Raw genomic sequence first — 19,790 nt, 5'->3', positions numbered from 1 at the left:
GAAGGGGTGGCAGAGAGGGCGGGGCCGCTCATCCCTAAGTTAGGGGCCTGCAGCAGGTGGTGGTGGGCCTACCCTAGCCGGAGAAAGTCCCTGTCACTTTGGGACGGTGGCCTAGAAAGAAGCTGGGCTGCCCCCGTGTCCACTGTCCTATCTCCCTAACTTCCGAGGGGTGCCCCAGAAGGAGGCTGGAGGCAGTTCACGCACACACGGAGCTGACTTGCAGCGTTTTTCGGCCTCTTTATTTAGAACCCGGCGGACGAGGGGCCGGGGCAGTGGTGCAGACGGCTCAGGAACCATGTTAACAAATTTGTCTTCAAGTTTAAAATGATCATAATAATAAAGAGAGACAGCGAAAGCGCGGAGAGAACTGCTAGCTAGATGGGCATGTCCGGCGGCTACAGCTTGGGAGCGACCCTCCCCCCAGAGTCCGCTATAAAAATAAATTTACATTTGTCGATAACCAGATGCGGTGAGGTGCCTTTGGCATAACCAATAACCGAGCTACCGCGTGGCAGAGCGGCCCACGCCTCGACATAAATAGAAAATATAAGTTAGTATAACTTTAAAAACTTTTTGTACAAATATACATGTTTTTTTCTTTTTTCCTTTTTTTTTCTTTTTTCATTTTTTTGCACTGAGTTTCAGCAGAGATTAAACATTTTATATAAATGACTCTTAAAGCTTTACACCTTGGGACCAGTGTACTCCTCGTGCAGAATACATTTAGATATAAAAGACGTTATTAATACATTGCACAGTTTTTTTTTTTTTTTTTTAAATTTTAAACACGAAACCGAACGCTGCTCGACGGCAGCTGCCGCCGGGTGCTGCTACATGGACGGTCCCAGCCGAGGCCCCGCGCTCCTGTCCTGTCCGCCGCCCCGCGGGCTCTCTCAGGGCTCTTTACGCGCGACGCTGCGGGAGAGAGGCGCGGTCAGCGACAGCAGACAGAGAGACAGACAGACAGAGTGGCCGCGAGGACCCCGCGGGGCGACCCCTCCCCGCCCAGCGCGCGCGGGGCCGTACCCACCTCACCGCAGCCGCTTGCGCGGTGTCTGCTCCGCCGAGCCGACGGCTGGAGCGGCGCCAGGGGCGGCGCATCCCGCGGGAACCTCGTTCGACGCCTTGGCCTCGGGCGCGGGTCTCTTGCGCTTGGCGAAGAAATCTGCGGGCGACAGCGCGCGCAGCCGGTCAGGGCGGGGTCGGCCGGGGAACCCAAGAGGGGGCCGGGGTGGGGGCGCCGTCCCCGCCCGCGCCGAGGTCCGCGGCGGGTCAGCTTTGTTTACGTCGCCCGCGCAATGTGCTGTGTAAGCATTTCTCCTTGTCCCGCGGCCAAGCCCCCCGGGGCTGCCGCCGCACTTAACCCCCTCCGCGCCGCGCCCGCCGCGCCCGCCGCGCCCGGGGAGGGGCTCCCGCGGCCAGAGCGGGGATCGCGCGCCCAGGGGGCCCGAGCGCGCGCTCCCCCGTCCCTCCCGCGCCCGCCGCTCGGGAGCACAACAGCGGGGCGGGACGGGGTGCGGGCACGGCCGCGCCCTGCGCGCTGCTGGCCCTTTAATGCCACGGGAGGAGGCGGGGACCAAGTGAGGCCCCCGAGGCCGGGGGAGCCCGGTCGGCCGGACAAAGCAGGGCCGGGCCGGGCCGGGGCGGGGCCGCGCGGGACTCACCGGAGATGAGAGGCCCGGGCAGCTTCTTGATCGCGGCGCCTCCCGCGGCAGCGGTGGTGGCAACAGCCCCGCCGGCGGCGGCGGCGGCGGCAGCATTGGCGGCGGCGGCGGCGCCACCGGCGGCAGCGGCAGTGCCCGGCGCGGGGCGCCCCGAAATCCCTGAGTGCAGCGGCTCGGCCAGGGGCTCCTGGCTGCGCGGCGGCGGGACCGCCTCCTGCTCATCGCTCTCCTGCGGCGCCACGGCTGGGGCCGGGGCGGGAGCCACCACCGGGCCGCCGGACGGCGGCGCCGGCGCCTCCCCGAGGCCGTCGAGGGGCTCCTCGGCCGGCGGCGCGGGGGGCGGGCTATCGCCTGCGCCCTCCGGGCGGGGCCGGGGCGCCAGGAGCAGGCGGCAGCGCCCCACCTGCACCGTCTCGCGGTAGAAGGCGGGCACGGAGTCGCTGTCCACCTCGGTCCACTGCAGACGTCCGGGGCCGCGCAGGGGCACGTCCTGCTGGAAGTTGTAGTCCCAGCGGCGCTGGTCCTCGGCACTCAGCTCGGCCAGGCGGATCTGCAGCTCCCGGCTCAGCTCCTCGTGGTCCACCGGCCCGAAGAGGCTGCGGCAGGCGCTGGTGCGCGCGAACAGGGGAAAGGTGCGGCGGGCGACAAGGCGCTCCATTGCCAAGGCGCTGCGGAGACACACGTCCAGCCTGGCCCCGGGCAGCGCGGGCCGGGGCCACGGGAGAGGAGGGGAGAGGAGGAGGAGGAGGAGGAGGAGGAGAGGAGAGGAGGGCGGAGGCCGGGCGCAGGGGAGACCCCGCGCGCTCGGAGTCCGCATTGGCACAGGGACGCGGCGGGAGGGCGGCGCGGCGGCTACCTGGCTGTCGGGCCCTGGGCTGCTCCTGAGTGTCGCTCGCGGTGTCGTCCGGCCGCGGCCGCGCCCCCTCGGTGCCTGTCCTCGCCCGCTCGGCTCGTTCGGGCCTGGTTGGCACCTACCGAGCGCAGAGCACTTGGCCTGTGGAACGCCCAGCCCTCGCGCGCCCCTTTATACGCGAGGGTCGCACTCGCCCCCCCGCGGGGGCCCCGCCGCGATTAGCATAATGTAGTATTTTCAGTTTCAACAACACCGCGGCGATTGGCCCGCGCCGCTCTGCCCCCGCCCCGCCGGCCGCCCGGCCCCCGCGCGCCGCCCATTGGCCGCGTGCACACACCCACCCGAGGGCGGGGCGGGGCGCGCGGGCCGATTGGCGGGGCGCGGGGCGCGCGGCCGCGGGCGGGGGGCGGCGAGCGGGGCGGGGCCCGAGTTAAAGGGCGCTGCGGGCGGTAACGTGACACCGCGGCGCCCCGCCCCCTCGCCCCATCCCCCCCCCCCGCCCCCCTCCGGCTCCTTTGTCTGCTGGCGGGGGCTGCGAGGCGGCGGCGGCGGCGGTGGCGCGGGCGCCCCCTCGGCCGGCGCGCCCTCCTCGGCGCGGCGGGGCCCGGCGTCCGGCCGGTTGCGACTCGACCCCCGGGGGCGCCGGCCCCGCCGCCCGCGCTCGCCTTTGGGCCTCCAGCGCCAGTTGACGGGGCTTGAACCCGCCGTGGGCATCCCGTCCTCGGCTGGAGCGAGACGGGGTCTTCGGCTGCCCCCGCGCGGCCTGCGGCGCCCGGGGCTGGCGTCCCTGGCGGGGTTCCGCGCACCTGGAGCCCTGACACACCTGCTGGCCCTAAGGCCGTCGAACCACTGTCCCCCCGCCCCTGCTGGGGCGAAGTCTCGAGACACCTTGGAGAGCCGGCCCTCGGCCCCTGGAGTCCTGGGCTCTTGGGGCCTGCCCAGCCCCGCTCAGTGGATAGGAAACAGACGGAGCCCATCCCGGCTCTACCCACCACGCCGCGGACCAGGTGCCCGGCACCTCTCAGGCTTCGGTGGGGCTCTCTGGGCTTCTGCCGCACAAGGCCAGAGGTCTGATTGTCCACACTGACTGGAGGCTGTTCTTCTGGGGGGGGTTGGCTACTGGACAGGGCACTAGAGGCCTCTCCAGGGAGTGGCCCTGGCCCTGCTCAGCGTAGGGCCTTGACTGAGAATACTGGTTCTCTGGGCGGATACACCCCGATCACACAGCCCACCCGCAGGTGGGAACTGGGGCTGAGCCGCAGGCAGCCGGACTTCTACCTGTCCCGCCGCCTGCGAGGGCTAGCACCCCCTCATCATGCCCGGTAAATACTGTTTGTTGGGAGAAAACACACCCTGAGGATGATGGCACATGCAAGCCAGAGAGCCCTACTCCAGCTGTCAGGGGACCGGGCAGGACCTGCCAGGACCCACACCCCTTCTCCCCCACAGGCCCGGCCTGGCCCAGCCGCAGGTCCTCCCAGGGCGGCTCTCATCCCCGCGGGGCCAGGCCATGGGCGAGTATTATATTCTGCAGCTTTCCATTTGGCCCAGCCTGTAGTGGGGCAGGGAGCCTAGGAAATGCCTCCAGCCACCACCCCCCAAGCTAAGAGCAGCCCTGGGCTGGGGGGTCAGGAGGGTCAGGCACCTGTTGGAGGGTTCAGCAGAGCCCTGAGCTGTCGTGAGCGCCTGTCCCAGGTGAGTCCATGAGCCCAGCGAGATAAAGAAGGCTGACTAGACCCCAGCCAGGGCCAGGTGGGTTCCAGGACTCCCCAGGGCTGGGACAGTGTGATAGTGAGCAAACGTGTCCTGGAGGAGGCATCCTGGGTCCGGGGCAGCTGAGGGTCAGGGAGAGGGGAGGAGGCCAACGGGAGTGGGCACTGGCGCAGGGGCGGGCGAGGAGGGCGCGGCAGCGTGCGGGGGTCTTGACGGCAGGACCGAGGCGGTGGTTCACGATGGGTTTTTATTCCCGTCTGTGCGCTGCATTCCTCATTTCCCACAAGCATGGAGATGTTACAATTTTGTATCGTCAGGAATGTGAGGAGGAACCGGGAAAGGTCCCCCAAGCTCTGTGGCCCCTCACACCAGGCTGACGTCACCGGGCCTGGGGCTAAAAGGAGGCCGGGGAGCCCAGTGGTGTTGGCGCCAAGGTCTTGCCAGCTTCCCCAGTGCCACAGCTGCAGTGACCCCAAAATGTGGAACCAGGTGGCCCCCAGGATTTCCCGAGAGGTCCGGATGCCCTCAGTCCAGCTGTCCAGGAGGGCAGGCTGGGGAAGCAGCCCATCCCCGGCCCAGATTCGGCCTCCAGGCCGCTCCCTTCCTCGAGGAACGATGCCACCCCACTCCCAGCCCCCGCTGCAGAGCCTCAGGGGAGCCTGAGCTCCCCTCCCCACCAGGGACAGCCTGGTCCTATGAACCCCTGCCTGGCCTCGGCCCCCTAAGGCCAGGAGTTGCTTCGGAAAGGAGCAGGAGCAAGCCTGCTCCAGCAACACCCCATTCCCCCATGGGACCCCACCTTCCCCCAGCCCTGTCCCTGGCGGGGGCTGGGCCTAGAGGGCCATTCCCACTACCTTTGGTGCCCACCCTGACGCCTCCGTGGGGACCAGCTGAGCTCAGATGGGTGGGTCCAACACTCCCTCCAGGGACAGGCCTAACGGATTGTGACATGGAGTCCTACCTCCAAGGACTGAGAGTGGCAGCCCCGCACCTCGTGTCACACAGTGTGGCAACAGCTGCCGCCCTTCACTGGGCCAAGGGCTGCCCGGGTGGCTCTCCTGCACCCCCTCACTGGGCCTCACCTGTCCTGCCGGGAAGGCAGGGGGTGGAGCTGACAGAGGGAGCCCGGGAAGCCACCAGGGCCACGCAGCGGGGGAGGGAGCGAGTTTGACTCACCCCCTCCCACTGCCTGGCTTTCTCCCTACTTTCCCTCGGGCCTTTCTGCTTCTCTTTCTCTGAGGGCCACAGGGACACCTCCCCTCCTGGACTTGTTAGGGCAGGGAGGGGACCTTCTCTGAGTATGTGACCCTGAATCTAGGGAAGCATGGTACCCGTTGGCTTACTGACTTGCTGATCCCAACAGTGGAGCTGGGTCCCTTTCCCCCAAGCCAGGGATAGAGCTGGGGGCTGGGAGTCAGAGAGAAGGCCCAGGCCTCCACCCCAAGGGGCCCCCCAGGCGTGCAAACATCTGTCCGAGTACAATAGCCAAGCTCTACTTTTGTAATTAAAAATATATCCGAAGCAGAAAAAGGAAACAAAAGGGAAATGTTTGTACTCTTGTGTTGCTGCAGACAGCAGAACCAGAGAGGGGGTGCTGGCCCCCGGGCTGGACCAGCAAGGACAGGCCCCTGGGATGCCCCAGCAACCCAATCCTGCCTGCATGGGATTGGGGGGGGCGGGAAGCACCGGCCCCCTGCCGGCTTCTCCAGCATACCTCCACCCTGTCCAGCTGACCGATCAGCACAAAGACCACATTCCCAGCCCCTCGGGACCTGGGGAGCCACGGGACCACTGCTGGCCATGAACAAGAGAGCCAAAGGGCACCCACCACCTCCAGCCCGGGGCCCATCCAAACCAGACAAGCCATCCTGCCCCTCCCGTCCCCACTCTGCCAGCCAGACGGGGTGGCCGCGGGGCCGTCCAGGGAGGGACTCCAGAGACAGAGACCCCCCCTGGGTGTCGGAAGCGCTGAATGGCCACAGGGAGCAGAGCCACAAGCTCCCTCTACATGCCCACCAGCCCAAGATGGGAGTGAGGAGCGAATGTTTATTGCCCACTAACACGCAGGGGCTCGTCAGTTCCAGCCGCCACCGCTGCCCACCGGACTCCCCTGCGTGGCACAGGCCTGTTTGGGGTGTCATTTTCTGGATGGGGACACAGGGCCCATTCTGGGAAGATTGAAGAACTTGGCTCAGCCCCCGGGGGTTAAGGCAGCTAACCACAAAACCCAGGGCCTTGGGTTGTTTCCCTGACAGTGCCACCCGTGCTGAGGGAGTGGGACCCTTTTGCAGTCCAGGAAACTGAGGCTCGATGGGGAGATGCTCTTGCCCAAGCGAGTGGCAGAGCAGGGCGGGCAGAAAGTGCCGTCCTCGGCCGCGTGCTGCCGCCTGGTGGCTGACTTCCATGCCGGGGGTCCCAGGGCTCCCTCCTTCTGGGGAGCCGCTTGGAGCTGTTTCTGGAAGCCCGGGAGGGCAGCCTGGGGCCTGGGGGCTGCCCCTGGCATGCTCCCAGGGACCCTGCAAGGGACGTCTGTCTGCAGGCCTCCAGGACTGCCCTGCAGCGCCGGGGGACATTCCCCAGGCCGACAGCACCAGCCACCTTAAGCCAGCCCTGCACCGGGCTCAGCAACTTGCAACTTGCCTCGCTTAACCCTTCCAAGAACCCCTACGGGCCTCTTGATGCCTGTTTTGCAAGTGGGGAGCCAGAGGTTCAGAGAGGCTGAGCCACTTCTCCATGCTCGGGACAGCAGACCCGAGGCTCGCCCCGGCCCTGAGCCCCCGCACTGGACTTCCACGAGGGGCCGATGAGCACGAAAGCATGAGAGGAAAGAAAGCGAGTCTCAGGGTTAACCTCAGTCCCCCAAACCTGGAGCCAGAGCTGACCATCTGCCGGGCCTGGGGCCCTGTCCCTGGAGGGCGGCCCCCGCAGGCACCTCTCGTCGGGGAGGGGACCCAGCTCTTGCCCAGCCCAGTCTGCCCTCTCCTGTGTAGATCTTGGCCTGTCCACTGGGTACCCCACCAGGGCAAAGGCCCCATCCACTCCCCACCCCTCCCCCGCAGCCCCGGGCAGGGCCAGCCCTGGGCCCCCACACCGCAGCCCTGCACAGTGGGCCCGGACAGGCCCGGCCAGACCCCTCAGGAAGGGAAGACGGCTGCCCCGCAGAGCCTCACCTTCTCCTCCAGGAGACGAGGCCTGGAGGCCCCAAGGAGAGTGGAGAGTTACCGATTAACTAGCGGGCCTCCAGCTCCAGGCCGCCGGCCCAGCTCTGAGCTGGGGCTGGCGGGAGGGGGCGCTTTCCTAGCGCACTTGGCCCAGGGCCCAGCGCCGAGCGGCGAGAACCTTCCTCCCCGCACCGACTTCCCGCGCTCGGCTCGCCCCGCCCCCAGCCCCCCCAGGACGGGCTGTTCTCGGGGCGGCTGCCAGGCACGTCCTCCGCAGGTGCCGGCCTCCCTCCGGTGACGCGTCCACATGCCGCACGACGGGAATCCAAAGCTCGGATTACAGGGGCCGCCTTGTGCTCCTGTCTGGGCCGGGCTGGGGGTCCTCACTCCCCGGGAATTAGCAGGAGGGGCTGGGCAGGCCCTGGGGGAGGCGTGGAGGGAGCAGGGAACAGCCCTGGACGTGAGGGCGCTGCAGCCCAGTCCCCACAACGGGCCAGGGGCCCCTTCCCCTCAGACTCTCAAGCTGAGACTCTGCCTGTCCTCCCGCTGGTCCGGACCGTTCCTGTTCCAGCACTGACCGTCCCAGGAGGTCCTTGACCATGGGCTCTCCTAGGCTTCAGACAGACCCTCCAGGGCTGGGGAGGGTTTCCAGGGTAGGGGGCAGGCATGCAACCCTGTGGCCAGCTCAGAGCCCCCCCAGGCCTCCCACCTCCCCTGCGCCCACAGGACACAGAGGAGGCAGGTCCCCAGGACTCAGAGGCTCACTCTCCCAAAAAAAAAGACCAGGAAAAATGAATGTGGGTGAGCTGGTGCCCCCCCCCCCCAGTCTCCTCGAGCTAGTGGGGACCCCATGAGTCAGCATCTGCTGTCCACAGGGCTTGCAGGGGACCAGCTCCCACCCCGCTCCCAACACACCCACACCGTGTTCCTAGAAGAGCCTGAACGCCAGGGAGGAGACGCAGAGGCCCACGTGTGCACCCTCATCCTGCCCCGGGCAGGGCAAGAGACAGGAGCCCACATGCCCGCGGGGCCCCGGGGCGTGGGGGGCCCCCTGGGCCTCAGGGGAGCGAGCAGGACATGCCGTGTGCCGGGCACAACAGTGTGTGAGCTGCTCCCGTGACAGCCCTTAGCCGGCCCCCAGAGCGAGTTGGGGGCGGCCAGGGCCAGGGAAGGAGAGCCAAACCCCCTTCGTCCATCACCGCACTCCCCCACCCCCTCCCCCCAGCTGGGTGTCAAAGGTGAGCACTGGTCAGTGGAGACAGAGGTCAGCAGGTAGACGTGTCCCAGCCCTGGCCAGCCCGTCCCAGTGTCCTGCAGGCCACACAGAGTAGGGCCTCAGCAGAAGGGACGACTGTCTCCCGCCTCCCTCGATGGCTCGGGCATAGTTTGGGGGTCTGCTGAAGGCTCGGAGGGGACAGTCCCTGAGCCCCGAGGCGGCCAGCCGCAGGCCCTGAGGCGAAAAGCTGGGTGCCTGCTGCCCCCTGGTGTCCAAAGATGGCATTGCATCCAGGAGCCAGCCCACTTGCCCCCAGGCTGGGGACTGGGAGAGCCTAGGGGGACCCCAGAGCCGTCCTTAGACCCCCACATTCGTCCCTCGCCTTGGGGGGAACTTGGGCAAGGGTCTTGCTCTCCGAGGCCACAAGTCTCAAGTCTAAATGGGGGAGGAGGTGCTGCCCAATGTGGCCGGTCAGGGCTACGCGGGGGGGGAAGCCGGGGGGAAGCCTCTTTAAAAAAAAAAAAAAAAAACCATCACCCCTAGGTGTTTGCAAGGGGGCTGCCACTCTCACACGCACACATGACTTCTCCTGTCTCCGGTGGGTAGGGGACCAGGGCCCAGGGAGAGGAAGGGGAGTAGCCCCCAGCCTAAGACCACAGAGAGGACCGGCTCCTCCCGGCCCTCCCCTGCTGCTGCTCAGCCCCCTCCCCTTGCTCCTCTTCCTCTTCCTGCCCTGTGCCCCTCATCACCCTCTGCCTCCCCTCCCTCCATTAGTGCTGCTGGTCACAGCCCCAGACCGTCGAGAGCCCCGCGTCCAGCGTGGTCCTCCCCAGTCCGGTGGGCCCGTCTTGGGGCCTGAATGTCCACCTGCAGACACTCTCCCACGGTGCCTCTGGTCGTCAAGAACAACCCGGCTTCAGTTGCTTCTTGCAACTGTGCCCACTGAACCAGGAACCGTAACCCCTTCCCTGTGCTGGGCGCCTGGGCCTGGCCAGGGGAGCAGCAGACAGGAAAGCAAGCCCCAAGAGAAGAGTGTGCCCCACGGGCTCGGCCGGCTGCCCCCCGAGATCAGCGTGCAGCTGAAGGGAGCCCCGTGGGCCAGCAGGGAAGGCCTGGGTCTGCCCCCAAGCCTCCCACAGCCTCCACCGCTACGCAGGCGGTCTGTGCCAGGATGGTGGGAAGTGGGGTACAGCAGGAGCCCTCATAAGAGCCCACCCCAGGTTTGGGAGGAGGAGGGGGACCCTGGGAAGGGCAGAGGTCCCAGGCAGGGAAGTGGCCAAGCTGGTCACAGCTGGTACTGAGTGAGTCCAGAATGAACCAGATTGCTGGGGAGGGCCTGGGGGCGAGGGGTGGCCAGGCGTGGGAGGCTGGGGACTCCAGCTCCAGGAGCTGGTGACATCTTGAAGGCATCAAAGAGCCTTGGAGACTCCTGTCTTGGGGTCCAGAGTCCTGAGATTTGTTGGTGGACGCAGGTGCCGTGAGCAGAGGTCGGACGGCGGCGTGAGGACTGTCAGAAGTCAGGCGGGCGGGAAATGACGGGGCCCCAGGCCGGGGCAGGAGCTGGGGGCCCGGAAGGACGGGCTCCGGGAGCGCTGGGCCCCTGGGTTATGGGGCGTGACAAAAGAGAGGGCAGGAGGCATCAGGTAGGAAGGTACCGGGGGAGCTGGAGTGCCGGGGGGAGGGAGCAGGCAGCAGACCTTTGCTGTGGGGGCGGAGGGTGTGCCACAGCCCACAGTCCCCCCACCCCGGGTGTTGGGGGCCCGGATTCCCACTTCTACCTCTGGCCATTCCATCCCGGCAGCATTCACATGGCAAGGGCATTGGGGCAGGGGGCAAGGTAGGAGCACTGCCTGGCCAAGGGGCTTGGGGCTTCAGAGTCAGGCAGAGCAACAGTCCCGTACTGGCCATGTGACCATGAGCAAGTCACTTAACCTCTCTGGCCCTCTGCTTCTTCCCCTTCAAGGCCCCTGAGGAGGCCCGGGGGGCCGTGTCCGCATGTGTCCGGCACAGTGGCCAGCACCCTCCCTATCGTCAGACCTGGAGGGGTGGGCAGGCACAGCCCCGACACCAGCGGCCCCTCCAGCTGCCACTGTAATCTAAAGTGGACATTTGCTCTGAGTGCAGGGACATGGGCTGGTGGGGGGATTCAGACACCCCCCATCACGTGCATTCCCTAATAACCCTTCGGGCAGGGTGGAACAGCATTTACACACTCGGCAGCCTGGACAGCGCTACCAACACCTCCAGAGTCCGTGCAGGTGGCCACGACTCCCAGGAGCCCAACCCATCAAACACGCAGCGCTCAGTAGGGCCCTCAGCCGGCCCCAGGCTGGACGCCGGTCAGCAGCCGGCTGCTGCCGGCGGGACCCTCCCCGGGCCGGGCCAGGCAGCCCTGTACCTGCACCTTACGTAGGCATTAGCTCATTAACCCTCCTAGACCGGCAGAGACCAATCTTGTCCATTTCACAGGTGGGGATACAGTCTTGAGAGGACAAGCCCCTTATCGAGACCTGGCGAGTCACAGAGATGCCAGCCCCGGTGGGGGGACTGCCCAGCTCTGGGCATAACTCCTGGGCTCCACCCTGAGCGCAGACCTGCCTGCTGCTGGGCCCCCTGCTGAGCCCCCTTTCCCTCATGCTCCGGATGCTGATTTATGGAAAGTAGTGGAGCAAGTGACCGCCTTGGGCTGGACATTAGCTCTGGTAGCCTGGCAGGCCCCTGTTGGCAGTGTGACCTTGAGCGGGCCCTCCTCCTCCAACGTCCAATCAGGATGTAGGCCAGGAGTGTTTCCCTGGGACCTCAGGGTGGGGGTGGGGCTCCCCTCCAGGGGCTTCCAGGCTGGTGGGTGGAGTCCGAAACAGGTGAATAAACCAGGGCAGGTTTGGGGCCACCGGCCTGCAGAAGGGCTGGCTGCCCGATGCCTCAGGCTCCAGGGAGGACTTTCAGGGCTTGGATTTGTGCCGAGTCCCGTGGGGGCAAGGGGCAGGGTGAGGTGCTGGGGCAGTTGCTCCCTCTTCTTCGGTTTCCCCAAAATATGTGGAAGAGCCAGCCATCCCTGGAACAGAGCAGGGGACCAGAGGCCTTGGGGCGAGGGGCGCCAGGTCCCCTAGAGTCTCATTCAGCCAGTTTCCAGGGAGCCCAGAGCACAGAAGGGCAGCTGCGGCTTCTCGATGCTTGGGTTGTCTCTGTGGCGGCCCCCAGCAGACACCAAATAGGCAGGTGCCTTAAAAGTGCCATCCAGCAGGGGGACGTGGCCGGATGGCGGCCAAGGGCATCACCAGGGTAGGAAGGAGTGCGTAGGCTTGTGACTTCTGGCTTTCTGGAAGTCCTTCCTGCTCCTTTCTGGATGGATTCTCTATTGAGGTCCAATGGACAAGGGTTCTAGAAGACGCTGCATGTGGGATTGGGTGGTCAGACATGGCGTCGTCTCTTCCTGCTGGAGGTTGAGGGGCCAGGAGAGGAGGAGGCGCTGCTTGGGGGAGGTTCAGGTACCTAAGACGCATTTGGGAACTTCCAGGCGCCCCCGGGCATGTGCCTATTGGGAGACCAGTGCCTGGAGGGCAGGAAGAGGGGCGTATTCTGGCCACGTGTCCTGCTTCGGTTTCCCCGCCACAGCCTGGCGATCAGGTGTGGGGCCGCTCTCCCTGAGCCCTGCTATCCTGAGAAGTTCAAGGCCTGCCTCTTCCTGAGTCCGGGCGGCCCTTCTGCCCTCCCACTCCCCCTGGGAGGTCCTTGCCAAGCCAGACCACCAGCTGCTGGCCACTTCCCCTCTGGCCTCCCTGGATGGACACCCCTCCTTTGAAGCTGTTGTTCCTTCCTGAGTGCGGAAGTTGAGGCACAGCGTCCCTCGAGGGGGCTGGAGGGGGGGCCGTGACCTTGTCATTCCCATCCCCGTGCTGCTGGCCCCACCCCCGCAACTTTCTCCCTTCCTCTGGCCCAAGTTCCAGCGCCTGGCCTCCAGGGACCCATAAAGGGAGAGTGACCAGCCATCCGGGTTTGTCTGGGACTGTCCCCATTTTTACCTGGAGAGCCCCACTTCCCAGAAACGCCTCAGTCCCAAGACAGCAGGGGCAACAGGCGTTTCATGCCGAGTCGGAGTTTCCCGAGACAGGGTCCCCCGCTCCTCCTCTGCTCTGGTCCCCCAGACCACGGCGGGAGGAAGGGGACGCGAGCATCCCAGACGGCATCTGACCGGAGGTCCCAGGTCTCCAGCCCGCCATGGGCCCCTGCCGCAGCCTGCTCACCCGCTTCCAGGAAGGCCTTCCTCCTTCCTGGTCACGGCCGCTGGCTGGCTGGAGCCCCTGGAGGGAGTGACCCACACTGCCCACGAGGGACCCTGCGTCCCAGCTTGCAGCCAGGAGCAGCACAGAGCCCGGGAAGTGCAAGGGGAGTGCTCCTGGGTCCCAGGACCCCAGGCCTCCGCCTTCCTTCCACCTGACCCTGGGGTTCCTGGATCACTTGGAAAAGGCCCTACGAGCCAGCCCGGCCTGCCCCTGGGGAACGTGGCCATGCTTCGATCCCGCAAACCCACCCACAGCGTGAGTCAGAACTCCAGGGACCCAGCCTTGGGCAAGGCCCAGCCCCTGCCCGCAGCCCTCCCCGAAGCCTGCTCACAGACCCGCTCCGGAAGAGTCCTTGGGCCCTGCCGGTCCGGCCCCTCATGTGACTCTGGGAAAGGGACTCGGCCCTCTAAGACCCTCAAGCAGGCGGGCTCTGGGACGGAGCTGGCTGGCCGAGGCCAGGCCGGATGCCTGCAGCCGCCCGGGCGCCCCCTGTGCGGTTCTGACCCCAGGGCGGAGGCTGAGGTCCCGCGCCCTCCCCCACGCCCGACGGGCCGCCGGAGGCCACCGCACAGACGCGGCTGCGGGCGTGCGGGCGCCCCTGCCGGCCGAGGCCTGAAACTGCACCTCGGCCGCCGAGACCGCACCCTGCGGGGCGGGGGCCGGTCCTTCCCGTCCTGGCCAAAACCCCGCGGGCACCGCTGACCAGGGGACACTCGAGGGGAGCCTCGGGCAGTCATACAGGTAAGAAGCGCCGTCGGCCCTCGTCGACCCACGTTTGAAGTGGGCTCATCCCGCCCCTCATCAAACCTCCAGCTCAGACCACAGCCCCAGACCACGCTCTCCGGCCCTGGTCTCCCTCCAGAAGCCCCCACATGCCGCTGCCGGGGCCCAAGCTGCAATGCCATCCTGCCCCGTCTGTCAGGACAGCGTGTCAGCTCCTCCTCCCCCGGGTGGGCTGCATCCCACCCCCACCTCCGCTGCCCCCTCCCCTTGCTGGGACTGCAGAACACCCCCACCCCCCGCCGGCAGCAGGCCTGCGCCCCTCGGTCCCACCGGCCAGAGGCTCCTTCCAGAAGGACCCAAGGGAAGCTCAGGACTCTGCGGGGCTCCGTTGCACGCCGGGCATGACCACCCACTCCCGGTCACTGTAATTTACCCACCACACCTCGTGGGCGGTACCCGCCCCCTCACGCATACACACATACATGCACACACTTGTACACACCCACACACACCCGTGTACACGCACATGCACGCATATGCACACCCGTGTGTGTGCACACGCTTGTACACGCCTGCGTGCACATGTTTACACGTGCGTTCATACACGTGCACGCTCACACATATGTGCAGGTGCACGCGTGTGCACACGTAGGTGGTCTCAGGCTCACTATAGTGCCAGCCACACCAGGGCAGTCACACCTGTGAGCTGAGTACCCCCAGCGCCTGGCACAGAGCCCAGCACATGGTGGCACGCGACACAAGCCAGTGGGCCTCCGCCGTCTGGCCTCACCACCCCAGAACTAGCTCTTGGCTCTCACTCCATCAGGGGTTCTCCGCTTTCCAAACGCTGCCAGCTTGGGCTCACCCCTCCGCCTGGCAGGCTCCTCCCGCACCCGGCCTGTCTTCGCTTATCCTGAAGCCTCCGAGGAGGCGTCACCCCCTAACCCCGCCCCTGATTCCTCCTGGGCCTGGATTAGCCTCAACGGGGCAGAACTGCCTGCCTGCTTGGGCTAGCCGGGAGCCTGGGATCTCCCTGGGGCTGGGAGCCGGCCCTGGGGAAGGGCAGAGTGTGTGCTGAGAGGCTAAGTGAGGGGCTACTCTGGGGAAGGAAGAGCCTGTCGGGGGTTCTAGAGTTCAGGGTTCTGCTGGTCATATGACCCCGAGAGCAGATTTCCCACACTCGGGACCAGGAAGCGCCCCGCCCACACGGAGCCTGTTCAAGACAAACACTCGGGCGAGAGCCCATTACTTCTGCTCCAACCAGTTCCAAGCCCTCCAAAGGCCCTGCTGGGCGCAGGGGGAAGGGAGAGGTGAGTAACACTCCTTCCTGCCCACCCCGTGGCCCTCCGCCTCCCCCACCTGCCCTGGGGCAGACCCGAGACTCCCTCCTCCCTCCCTCTCCCGCCACTTTACCCCCAACCCTTGCCCAGAGAACCCAGAAGGAGCCAGGTGATGTCCCCATCAGTCTACGGCAGGCAGCCAGGTCGCAGCTCACAGGCCCTGGGAGGCTGGAGCCTCCTGGGGACAGTCCCATCCCCCGCCCCCCACGGAGCACAGACCCACCTGACCGCCAGTCCTCCCAGGGGTCCTGAATCTCAGGCATCACACCCCCCCTCTTCCCCAGGCCAGCCCTTCCGTGCAGTTCTTCTGAGAAACCCGTGCTGGTCTACCCGCCCCAGCTCTGGGCTCTCAGCACAACTCCTGAGGTCAGCCGTGGACTTTGGTCCCCACTCCCAGCTGTCCCTGGGCACTGGCAGGAGGGCTCCACCTGGCCGGGCCCCTGGTACCCTAAGTTAACACAGGCTGAGGGGAGTTTGGCTTTGACATTTGGGCCTGTGGCCTGGCTCTGGGGGCAGAGCCACAGTGTCCTGGACCAGCGTCAGGTTCCTTATCAGAGGAGCTGTGCTCCCGAGGACAGCAGCAGGGGATCTGGGTAGCTGTGTGCACCCCGGTCCCCCACCCCCAAGTCCCACTGAGGGGCCGCTTGAAGCCAGGTGCACCTGCATTCCGCAGGTCTCTGGTGGCCCCGGCCAAGGGGGCAGAGGGGCAGCCGTGTGACATGAGGAATCGGGGAGGGGTCTCTCTCCCTCCAGAGACCCCGGAGCTGTTTCTGGAAATGCTCCTGTCCCCTGCCTCACCTCTAGTCTCTGTGCGGACCCTAGGGAGGCAGCAGGCCAGACACTGAGCCCTCCCCTTCCTCCCCCACCCCTGCCCTCCCCCCCATCCTCTCCAGCCCCTGTCCCCAGGCCCTCTGCCCCTTCCTCCTCCCAGCCCTGCCCACCCCTTCTAGAAGTCAGAGTCCCGGCCCCCCCACCAACCTGGGAGAAAAGCTGCGGGGGGAGTGGGGGGGCCTGGACTCTCAGGGTGCGCTGGGCCAGAGTCCCAGGTCACCCCAGGAAGGCTGGAGTCTCAGGTCACCCAGAGGGTGTGGGTTAGCGACGGAAGGGCCAGGCCGGAGCTCTCCCCGGGAGGGCTCCCCACCGGACCAGGGCCCTAGGGCAGGAAGGTGCTGGCACGCGCTCCGGCGAGGGCAGCCCCGACGGTGCCCCTTGCTGCGTGAGCCCCCGAGCTGCCGGCCAGGTGCCCCTGACCCGAGGCGCTCAGCCTCTGCCCACCTCCCGCAGCCTTCCCGAACCAGGATGGGGAGGGTGCCCGAGGCAGCGGCCGGGCTTTCCTCCTGCTGTCACCCGCCCCACCTCCACCCCCTGGACCCCGGGCACTGAAGGCCTCCCTGGGGCTCAGCTGTGCAATCCAGTGTTCACTTAGTAAAACTCTGGGGAGGCTTCCACCGAGCCACAAAATCTGGTTTCTGCCGGTTGCGGGCTAGAGGCCACGAAGAGCTGCCCTGCCCTAGGGGCCCGGAAGGCCCAGCTGTGGCCCCGACTCCATCCTCGGGCCACTCGGAAGCCCCCTTGGGCTCTGGCTGGAGGACTGGGCGAGGGGGTTAAGCTGCTCCATGGTGATGGGGGGACGTTGTGGGCCTGAGGAGTCTCCCACCCAATAACAGGGACCCCAAATCCATCAGCCCACACCCGCGGGAGGCACCTACCTGAACTGGAGTTCATTCGGCCATCCGGGCCTCTAAGACGGGCTTCGCTCTCAAGACGGGGCGCTGGTGCCTTCCCGTGTAAGGAGAGCCGTGGAGCCTAGCCCGCCCTCGCAGGTGGGATCTGCGTCCGGCTCCACGGGAGCTGTGCCCCCACAGACCCGGAGCTGTCCCTGGCGGAGGGGGAGGGCCGCCTGCCATGTTCTCCGAAGGTCACCCAGCAGGTGGCCCGAAGCCCAGTTCAGGGTCCTCCAGCACCGGCCTCTCCCGCAGGCCCTCTCGCCGACGACAGGCCGGGCGCTGCCCGCCTCCCGCCCTGTGACTCAGCACCCTTGCCCAGCGCGGCACGACTTTTGGACCCTGCCCACTGTGCCGGCCTCCTGCTCAGATCCATCCGGGCTCTCCCAGCACACCTGCCCGGGATGCGGGGAACCGGAGCCGCTGGGGGCCACGGCCAGCGTTCCAGCAGGATGGGCTCCCTGGGCCGTTCCCAGGTCGTCATACTCTCCTACGTGCTGGTGGCCCTGGAGCTCACCTGTCTTTTCATGCGGTTCTCCATCATGCCGGTGAGTACGCTCCCCCGGGGCGGCCAGCCACCCGCACGCCCCATCATGCCTCTCCTCCCTCCGGGCAACGGCAGGAGCTGGGAGTGGGGGCCCAGGGCTGTCCAGGCCCCTCACTGGGGACCCCGGGGGCTGTGCCTCCTGGGCTCTCCATCAGCACTTTCTGGGCCCCCGTGCAGGGCAGGCCCAGGGAGGGGCCACAGAGAGCCACCCCCACGGCCACGCAGCCCTTGTGGGGGCAGCACCCCTCCCCCTGGCTGGCCTGGCTCTGTCCCTCCCGCCCCGCCCGGGCCGTTGCCCTATCGATCCTCTGTCCCAGCAGCCACGGGGCTCCCGCCCGTCCTGGCTCAGGCCTCTGGGCTCAGGTCTCCTCGGCAGGGAGCCTTCCCTCCCAGCACCTGCCCAGACTCCGGAGCCTCCTTCCTTCCACCTAGGTCGTGCTGGGTCAGTCCTCCTGTAGGTCGCCCAACGCCCCACTTCCTGTCCCACAATATTAAATTATTTCTGTCTCCCCGACCAGGGCGTGAGGGCGGGGCGGGCCCCATCTCTTCCCCAGCTGCCTCCCCTGGTCTGGAACTCTGCCCGGTGAGCGTAGGCGGTTGGCTGCTCGGCCATGGCCAGCGCTTGGTGCCTACCCACCGCTGTCTGTAGAGTCCGCCTTTGCTTGCCAGCTGGTTCCGTCTGTCCACAGACCCCCCGTGGGGCTGGCCCGGGTCTCCCCCTCCCCAGGCAGCAGCACCCAGGGATGTCCCCAAGGGCCTTTCCCATCTGGTCTGTGTGCGGCCATAGCACAGCTACCGGCCACTTTTTAAAGTTCCCGGCAGGGATGGGCGGCGGTGCCTGGGGGGCTCAGTGGGTTAAAGCCTCTGCCTTCGGCTCAGGTCATGTTCTCAGGGTCCTGGGGTCGAGCCCCACATCTGGCTCTGCTCAGCGGGGAGCCTGCTTCCCTCCCTCTCTCTCTGCCTGCCTCCCTGCCTACTTGTGATCTTTGTCAAATAAATAAATAAAATCTTAAAAGAAATAAATAAAAAATAAAAATAAACAAAAACAATAATACAAATAAAATTCCCCAAGGGATTCTCATGAGCAGGCTGTGCCCGGGGTTCCGAGCGGGAGGGGCCCTGCCTCTGCTGCCGGGAGCTCCCAGCCCAAGGGTGCGCCCCAACTCCCAAGGCCTGACTCCTCTCCATAGCAGCCATGTGGGCTGGCCAGACGCCGCGCTGTCCTGTCGTCTGCAATGGCTCACAACATCCCTCCCTAGGAGGCTTGGTGCGGGGAGCGACGCGTGGACAGTTAAAGGCACAGAACAAGGGTGGAACATTCCTTTCTGCAAATGCTACCCGACCACCTACCAAGTGCGTCCTGTTCTCAGGACCTGGAACACAGCAGACATGGACTCCGCGATGCTTACACTGTGCGGTGTGGGAGAGAAGGCTTCTGCAGACGCTGGGAGGGCCCCCGGGCTGGGACAGGAAAGCCTCCCGCAGAGGGCAGGCTTAGAGGAAACTGAGCAAACCTGGGTGATGCAAAGGCCCTGGGGCAGTGAAAGCAGCGCAGCTAGAGAGGAGTGACCCGAGGGGAGATGGACATAAGGCCCCAGGAAGGCTGCCAGGGCGCCAGGAGGTTGCTGGCCGTGGGGAAGGCAGGAAGCCGCTGGCTTTAAGGTCCGTCATGAAGGCTGAACCCAGGAGCTGCCGATGGATTGGCGGTGACTGTGCAAGAAAGAGGGGTGGTCAGGGACGACACCGAGGATTCGGACCTGAACGCTTGCAGGGGCGGACGCGTGAACCGTGGAGCAGAGGAGCTGGTCCTTGGGTGGGAGGGAGGGCGAGGCAGGTGTGAGAGCGAGAAGGTGGGCTACACTGGGGCGGGGGAGAGCGCGGCCTCACTAGGGGACCGTGGGATGACGGTGCGGTCGGGGTGCCGACAGGAGAAACCCGACCCAGAGCAGGGCTTCGGGCTTCCCCAGGGGCGCTCAGCAGCACCCCGAGCCCTACCCCACACCCCACGCCAGGAGCAGGGGGATTTCAGCTGCACTGGGGAGAGGGGTGTGCACCCGAGAAACAAAGCAGGCGTAGGGATGCCCTTGACCGAGCTGAGGGAAAGTACAGGGCGCGGGGCCGGGGCGAGGGCTACTGGTGTCCTGGGGCTGCCGTGACAGTCACCGAAGCTGGCCGTCTCCCAGTCTGGAGGCCACAAGTCTGAATTCCCGGGGTCTCAGGCCGCCTTCTGAAGCCCCCAGGGGATGGTCCTTCCTGCCTCTTTCAGCTTCTGCTGGTCCCAGCCCCTCCCCAAATATTCCAGTGTCTGCCCGTCTGTCCTCCGGCGTGGCTGTCCTGCTGGGCATGTCCGTGTCCAAAATTCCCCTCTGTGTAAAGACACCAGATCACCCTAATGACCTCACTTGATCTTGGTTCCCTCTGCAAAGACGGTATCTCCAACTACGGACCCCAGGAAACAATCGGGGGCTTCCGTGGGGGGAGGGGTTACCGGGTGAAGGGTATTGAGGAGGGCACACGCTGGGATGAGCACGGAGTGTTACACTTAACCACAGATCCGCTGAAGACC

The 19,790-nt window shown here is 66.2% G+C and overlaps 2 protein-coding genes across 4 annotated transcripts in view; one reads left to right on the top strand and one right to left on the bottom strand.

Moving 5' to 3' along the window:
- Positions 1-213: 213 nt before the first annotated feature.
- On the bottom strand, positions 214-16,681 carry CDKN1C (cyclin dependent kinase inhibitor 1C). The gene is made up of 5 exons (XM_059150903.1): positions 16,663-16,681; positions 2,521-2,635; positions 1,665-2,332; positions 1,031-1,165; positions 214-915 (listed from the first exon to the last, which is right to left on the bottom strand). The coding sequence occupies exons 1-4, from the start codon at positions 16,676-16,678 to the stop codon at positions 1,032-1,034; spliced, it is 933 nt and encodes a 310-aa protein (XP_059006886.1). The 5' UTR covers positions 16,679-16,681; the 3' UTR covers positions 214-915; position 1,031.
- The window catches only part of SLC22A18 (solute carrier family 22 member 18), a 21,875-nt gene continuing 18,537 nt past the window's right edge, over positions 16,453-19,790 (top strand). The window contains exons 1-2 of one of the 3 annotated variants that reach the window (XM_059150883.1): positions 16,453-16,740; positions 16,933-17,225. In XM_059150883.1, coding sequence (XP_059006866.1) covers positions 17,082-17,225 — 144 coding nt within the window. In that variant the 5' untranslated portion in view covers positions 16,453-16,740; positions 16,933-17,081. Of the gene's footprint in view, positions 17,226-19,790 lie in introns of all 3 variants that reach the window. The other 2 variants (XM_059150873.1, XM_059150888.1) reach the window with 2 other exon arrangements.

The sequence above is a fragment of the Mustela lutreola genome, chromosome 1 (assembly GCF_030435805.1).
Source record: "Mustela lutreola isolate mMusLut2 chromosome 1, mMusLut2.pri, whole genome shotgun sequence".
Taxonomy (NCBI): domain Eukaryota; kingdom Metazoa; phylum Chordata; class Mammalia; order Carnivora; family Mustelidae; genus Mustela; species Mustela lutreola.
Note: the sequence above shows the minus strand (reverse complement) of the source record. Positions and strands in the feature narration are given on the sequence as shown.

Excerpts from the sequence above, each read along its gene's own strand:
- CDKN1C (XM_059150903.1), bottom strand. Across the intron at positions 2,333-2,520 it reads GCCCAGGGCCCGACAGCCAG|CGCCTTGGCAATGGAGCGCC; the intron begins GTAGCCGCCGCG and ends GTGTCTCCGCAG. Across the intron at positions 1,166-1,664 it reads GCCCGGGCCTCTCATCTCCG|ATTTCTTCGCCAAGCGCAAG; the intron begins GTGAGTCCCGCG and ends TGTCGCCCGCAG.